The 7,498-nt window shown below is 39.3% G+C and overlaps 2 protein-coding genes across 2 annotated transcripts in view; both read right to left on the bottom strand.

Moving 5' to 3' along the window:
* LOC114398715 lies at positions 1–744 on the bottom strand. The gene has a single exon (XM_028360881.1). The coding sequence runs from the start codon at positions 742–744 to the stop codon at positions 1–3; it is 744 nt and encodes a 247-aa protein (XP_028216682.1).
* A 1,267-nt stretch (positions 745–2,011) lies between these two features.
* Positions 2,012–7,498, bottom strand: part of LOC114398716 — a 14,675-nt gene continuing 9,188 nt past the window's right edge. Inside the window, exons 2-4 of the mRNA XM_028360882.1 lie at positions 7,092–7,182; positions 6,537–7,011; positions 2,012–4,205 (exon numbers count right to left, since the gene is read on the bottom strand). Of these exons, the coding sequence (XP_028216683.1) occupies positions 2,012–4,205; positions 6,537–7,011; positions 7,092–7,182 (2,760 nt within the window). The remainder of the gene's footprint in view (positions 4,206–6,536; positions 7,012–7,091; positions 7,183–7,498) is intronic.

Genomic DNA, 7,498 nt, shown 5'->3' on the forward strand with positions numbered 1-7,498 from the left:
TTAAGAAAAAGCCTCCTTCAGATTAGTTGACCAGAAATTAAAATGCGATTGGAAACCCTTCTCCACACACTTGAGCCAGGACCAGGTGTGGAATAGAGCCTCATCCATGACCTTTTCTGGATTAAAAGGCTGATTATTGAAAATCATGCCATTTCTGTGATGCCAAATGGACACTGACAAAGCTATCCAGACAAATTCCCATCTCTTGACTGTGTAGGTTGGCCTATTCCACTGAGAGAATTGCAGAAAATGATTCTTTGGGTCAGTGGGGAAGGGACCCACTCTATTAACCCATCTCATAGGCTCCCACCAGAGACTCCTAGTCTTGGAGCAGTTGAAAAAAAGATGATTGACATATTCTTCTTCAAGGTCACATAAGGGGCAACTATATGTATCCAATGACACTTGCCTCCTTCTAAGATTATCCCTAGTAGGGAGCCTGTTCTTGAATAATCTCCATGAAAAAGCACTAGCTCTTGGGGGAATTTTCAGACTCCACATGATGTTAAGAACCCTGTCCTCAATAGCACTAGCATGACCCTCCTGCAGCACTTTGTAAGCAGACTTTGTGGAATATAGGCCATTAGGATCAGACTTCCAACAAAGGAAATCCCTGCTGTAGTGATTGATGTTGTTTGACTCGATGTCAGCTATAAAATCAGCTACCATGTCAATTTCATGGTCAAAAAAGTTCCTTCTCCATGTTAGCTTCCATTCCCATCTCTCTTCCACAAAATTCCCCATAGAATTAATTGAGGAGGTCTGCTGATTGCTTATTAAAAATAGAGTGGGATTAATTGAAGGGGCACATTCCGAGGCAACATTACAGTCAGCCCATAAATACTGACATATCCTCCAATCAATGGCTTCGATTTTTGTTTCTTGGATACATAGAACATCAAGATTGTTGGTCAAGGTCATTTTTCTGATGGCTGACCACTTGACACCACTACCCAACCCTCTAGAGTTAAAGGATAAAATATTCATGAGTCAATATTGTCCTTTCCCAACACAGCTGTTAAATCTGCTGTATGTTCACTAGCAACCTTATCAGTCTCAAGGACAAAGCTTTGATTTACACAGAGGGTTTCAGGGACAAAGCTTTGATTTACATATTGAATTTCATCCAAATTTTTGACAAGTCATTGTTACTTCCATGAATATTGATATTGTATCATGCTTAATTATATGCATTTGCTTATTTTGATCATTGTGTGTTGTGTGATTATTTCTTCCATGCAGGTACATGATTCCTATTTGTTGTGAGAGTGAAATGATGGGCAGCAGCACCAACTGAGGTGAGTTTATATTTCCTTTTTTTTGTCTTTATCTTTGTTAGTTTGTTATATAGTTTTTATTTTATATGTTTGAGTTTTAAATGTGTAAAAAATAGAAATAGAAAGGTCTGGTGATTGCTTAGGAATTCCTTGCTGTTTCATGGCATTCCTTTTGAACCTCAAAAGGTGCTTATGATGGCCTTTGGTTAAATTTCTGATTATATGTATTGGGGTCCTTGTGCTGGGTTATTGTTGGGTTTGTTTTGCTTTTTGGAAGGTGGCACTTTTGTGTCTTGTATCTTATATTTTCAGTACCTGTGGTACTGTTCTATTTAATAATTTTTTTTTGAACTGCAAAGATAATTTATATTTTTTTTGGAAGGCAAAATTATAGTATTATTAATATAGAAACCATACAGTACCAGAGGTACTGAGTGAAATAGATACAAAACACTCAATGTGCCACCTTCCAAAAACAAACCCAACAAAAAGCCCCACTATTAGAGATAGATTACAAATTAACCGAAGGACTCCAGAAGATTGGTAGACCACTGGTTAAAAGGAATATTAAAGCCTTTCTCCGTAGCTTTAAGCCAAGTCCACGCATGAAATAACGCATCATCCATCACTTTGGGAGGTTGAAATGGGGTGCCCTTAAACAGTAGGGAATTCCTATGCTGCCAAATAGTACTAGTTAAAGCAATCCACCAAATACAGCGCCTATTGTGATTCCTCTATGCCCCAAACCCATCACTGAATTGGATAAAATGAGCAGCAGGATCATCTAAGAAAGCTCCCAAAGTCCGGGTCCAGTTCATGGATTCCCACCACAACCCTACAGTCATTCTGCAATGGAAGAAAAGGTGCCCAGCCTCCTCCTGGTGATTTCCACTTAGAGGACACATAATATCCTGTAGAGCCACATGTCTCCTAAGCAAATTAGCCCTGGTAGGGAGCCTATCTCTAAACAACCTCCATGAGAACAACTCAGCCCTTGGGGGAATTTTAAGCTTCCATAGAATCTTGAAGTTCCTGCTGTGCTGACCAGGTCTGTTGGTAGGTAGCAAGAGCCTATATGCTGACTTAGTAGAGTAGATCCCAATAGGGTCTGCTTTCCACAACATTGAGTCCTGCAGCTGCTGATGAATAGATATAGCAGATATATCATCCATGAAGGCTATTGCTTGCTCATTCTCGTGATCAAAGAGGTTCCTTCTCCATTTAAAATCCCAATTCCAAGTATTCTGATAAAACTTTCCCATTTTAGAGATGGGAAGGTTTTGCTGTCTGCTAATCACAAATAATTGATTGTACTTCTGCTGAAGGCTGCCTCCCTGTCCCAGCCAAGAATCTTGCCAGAATCTGACCTTATCCCCACAACCAACCTTCCAGGTCATATTCTGGTGAATAATTTGAAATTCAGGCTGATGATAAAGCTTTCTAAGGTCTTTCCACCATTGGGAGTGCCATCCTTTATCTCTACCATTCTGCAAATCTATCAATCCTCCATATTTAGAAGTTAGAATTCTGGCCCACAGCTGCTTATGCTTGGAGACTAGGTCCCATATCCATCTACCTCTCAAAGCTGTATTAAATTTGGACAAGTCTTTGATCCCCAATCCCCCATCAATTTTTGGAGTGCATATATCAGCCCATTTGACCCAAGAGATTCTATTATGGTGTTGATTTCCCCCCCACATAAATGTTCTTTGAAGAGACACCAGTTTATCTACTATTCTTTGAGGAATCTTGAAGAAAGATAGGAGATAAATGGGAAGCGCATTGAGGACAGATTTTATCAAGGTGACCTTGCCACCCATAGATAAGTACTTCTGATTCCACTTGGAGAGCTTAGCTTTAAACTTGTTAATCAAAGGCTCCCAAACCATCCTGCTGGAAGCTTTTACAGCAATAGGCATTCCCAAGTAGTGAAAAGGAATGTCCAGCTGCCTACAGTTCAGAAGTTGGGTTGCATCATGAGCCCAATTGGGCTGAAAACCAACAACCCCAAATTGGCTTTTTGCATAGTTAATCCTCAGACCTGAGACCATTTCAAATCCCCTAAGCATGGACTTCAGCACAATAATATTATCCCAAGAAGCCTCTCCAACAAAAACTGTGTCATCAGCATATTGCAATATATTTATAGGGACGCTTTGCTTCCCAACCAAGAAACTTCTATAGAGGTTTTTATTCAAAGCCTCCCTCATCATGCCAGTAAGGCCCTCAGCCACTATATTAAATAGCATAGGAGCCAAAGGGTCTCCTTGTCTCAATCCTCTAGATGGGACTAGTTCCTTTGTAGGGCTCCCATTTACTAGAATTGAGATAGTGGCTGATTGAAGGCAAGCAGAAATCCACTTCCTCCATATAGGACAGAATCCTAGCCTTGTCATCATATAGTCCAAGAAAGACCATGATACTGAATCATAAGCTTTTTCGAAATCCACTTTGAAAATCATAGCAGGCTTCTTTCTGTGAACAGCTTCATCCACCACTTCATTGAGAATCAGAATTCCATGGAGAATGTGCCTATTTTTTATGAACGTTGTCTGCCTTTCATCAATTAACTCATCCAGCAGAATCCTCAACCTATTTGCCAAGAGTTTTGCTATTACTTTATACATGCAGCCAATGAGAGAGATGGGCCTATAATCATTTAGAGACTGGGGTTGAGATATCTTAGGAATAAGAGCCACAAAAGATGCATTGCTGCCTCTTGGAAAGCTTCCATGAGCATGGAATTCATCCACAAATCTTCGAAAATCAGGTTTGAGCAGCCCCCAAAACTCCTTGATAAATCTAAAATTAAACCCATCTGGGCCCGGACATTTATCGCCATCACAACTCCAAATAGCATCTCTGATTTCTGAATTAGAGAAAGGGGCAGTCAGCCCCTCTCTTTGATAATTAGAAGTACCAGTGGTACTACAGATTACAAAGACACATTTTTTTTTTGCACAGCAAAAATCAATATATTATATATGAAATTCAGTACTAGGTGTACTGAAGATACAAAGTTAAAAAGCAAGACAATTACAGTCTGCATCCCATCAGGAGAGACCGAATATAGCCCACAAAAATACAAACCCATCCCCTCTAAGAAAGAACATCCTTTAGATTGGTTGACCAGAAATTAAAGTGCATTTGGAAGTCCTTCTCCATGATAACTTCCATTCCCACCTACCCTCCACAAAATCTCCCATATAATTGATTGATGAATTCTGCTGTTTACTTATTAAATATAACTGGGGATATTTTCCTTGGAGAGTACAGTTGTCCTCCATCCATTTATGCTTCCAGAAATTGATGCTGGACCCCCTTCCCACTCTCCATTTTAAATTATCAGTTAAGCATTCATTGTGATGCTGCTGGAAGATACTCTTCAAATCCTGCCACCATTGGGAACTGAAATTCCTCCTTCCACCACAAATTAACTCCTTCCACCCACCATACTTAGAGATTAAAATTCTAGACCAAGGCTGGTCTTGATTGTTAGCCAGCTGCCACCCCCATTTGCCAAGTAAAGCCGCATTAAATTTTTTTTTTTGAAAAGCAAAAGATAATTTATATATTAATCATAATAGGACACAGCAGCACCAGAAGTACTACTGGTGATTTACATAGATGCAGTGCATCTAAAACCGCCCACCATTACAGGATTAGAACAACAAAACCCCCCACAAATACAAGAGAACCTAATTTAGCAAAGAAGTCTCCAAGATTAGACGACTAATAGTTAAAGGAAGTTCAGAAATTTTTGTCCCTAGACTTCAACCATGATCACAAAAGGAATAAAGCATCCTCCATGACTTTTGGTGTTTCAAATCTTTTGCCTTGGAATATGAGAGGACAAAATTAATAAGAGTGATTTTGCCCCCCATTGATAGAGTTCTTTGCTTCCATTTTGCAAGTTTGACTTCAAACTTCCTTACAATAGGCTGCCACACGATCCAGCTCTTACAGGACACCCCAACTGGAATTCCAAGATAAGTAAAAGGAAATGCCAAAGTACTGCAATTAAGGAATTGGGCAGCTTCCCTGCACCAACTTGCTGATTTACCCAAACAACCAAAGTGGCTTTTAGAGTAATTTATCTTGAATCCACACACCATCCATGAAAATACCTGGAATAGCATTTTTTTCTTCTTCTATGATTGATCAATCTGTGAAAATAAGTAGAGTTGCTGTCCCCTTCTTTTAGCCACTTAATTCTAGCCTTTTGTCTCAACATAGATTCATATGCATAAGCTGCCTCCCACAATTGAACTTGAAGAGATTTCTTAAGAGTGACTTCCACTTGGGATAGAGGTCTGTCATTTAGATTCATATGATATGTATTCTTAAAAAATTGTCAATGAGCTGTTTGATAGAATGACTGAAAAAGGTTTTAAATACACTCTCAGTATAATGTCTTTTGATATGTATTCTGTATGGTTTTTTTTAGGGCTATCATTTACTACTGCTAATTGGCGTTGTTGCGGAAGCGCTTTGATTATATCTTTGAAGCCTCAAAGTCAGGTATTTATATCTTTGATTCAAAAACTAATTTGAAATTGTTGTTGTATGCATTACTGGTATATTTGTAACTTATGCTATGCCTGTCTACATGACCTTTGTTTCATTGGACTGATATCTTTGAAGTATTTACTGTGATTTAAACTCTCATAACTTGTTCATTGTTAGTGTTGAATGTTTTTGTAATTTTATCTGCTGCCCTTCTCTATATATATGTTGTGACTGCCACTGCCCTTCTCTCTCTCTTGTATTATCTTTTTTTTTTATCAGCAAAATTATAAGTTGTATTAATAACTGAGTACCAGAGGTACTAAATATACAAGGTAGAAACCAGCAGACTAGCAGAAGCATAGGTCTTACGAATCAGGTGCCAATCTAAATTTTTTTTTGGAAGGCAAAATATATATATTATTAATAGGTAAACTAGTACCAGTGGTACCAGAAATAAAAGTTACAAAGCACCAGAGTGCTGCCCTCCAACCAATAATCCACCCTAATACAACAGAATTAAGAAAGCCCAGCAGAATATCCAAAGGAATTCGAAATATTTGAAGACCAATGATTTAAGCTAATATTGAAATCTTTATCTTTAGCCTTGAACCAGGACCAAACTAGGTATATAGCATGATCCATAACTTTATATGGATCAAAAGGTCTTCCTTGGAAAATCAGGTTGTTTCTATGGTGCCAGATAGAACTAGTCAAGGCACTCCACCATCCACCCCTTATGTCCTGATATACAGGGTTCCCAAAGCCTTCACAGAATTGAGTAAAGTGGCACTTTGGGTGAACTTGTAAGCTGATTTAGTAGTGTAATGCCCGTGGTGTTCAGCTAGCCACACCATAGAATCCTTACTATGCCTCTGGATAGGAATGAAGCTTATTTCCTCCATAAACTGCACAACTATATCATTTTCATGATCAAATAGATTCCTCCTCCACGTGAGATCCCACTCCCAGCTATCATTATTAAAGTTACCCATGCTAGAGATGAGGGAACTTTGCTGTCTACTAATCCGAGAAAGTTGATTATATTTCTGCTCAAGAGTGTAGTCTGTCCCTAGCCACTTATCTGTCCAAAATTTGATTCTTTCCCCACTCCCAACCTTCCAGGTCAAATGCTGATTGAAAATATTAGGATCCGACTGATGATATAGCTTTCTAATATCCCTCCACCAATGGGAATGACCCCTCTTGTTAGAGCCAAGCTGGAATTCTGAAAAATCCCCATATTTAGAATTTAGGACTCTTACCCAAAGCTGCTACCCTAATAAAAAAATGTTGTTGATAAATTACTAGAGCAATAGTTGTAGGGCTGGGCAAAGCCTTTCTGCAGCAGCAGCAGCATCCTGTATGCACAAGTGTCTGCTGTGTCTTGGAGCAGGTTCTTCAACACACACACACACACACAGAAACACACCCACACACAGAAACACACACACACAGAAACACACACACACAGCCACACACACACACACACACACACACACACACACACACACACACACACACACACACACACACACACACACAGAAATACACACACACACAGAAACACACACACACACACACACACACAGAAACACACACACACACACACACACACACAAATACACACACACAGAAACACACACACACACAAACAGAAACACAGACACACAGACACACACACACACACAGCCACAGCCACACACACACACAGA

This window comes from Glycine soja, chromosome 19 (assembly GCF_004193775.1).
Source record: "Glycine soja cultivar W05 chromosome 19, ASM419377v2, whole genome shotgun sequence".
NCBI lineage: Eukaryota > Viridiplantae > Streptophyta > Magnoliopsida > Fabales > Fabaceae > Glycine > Glycine soja.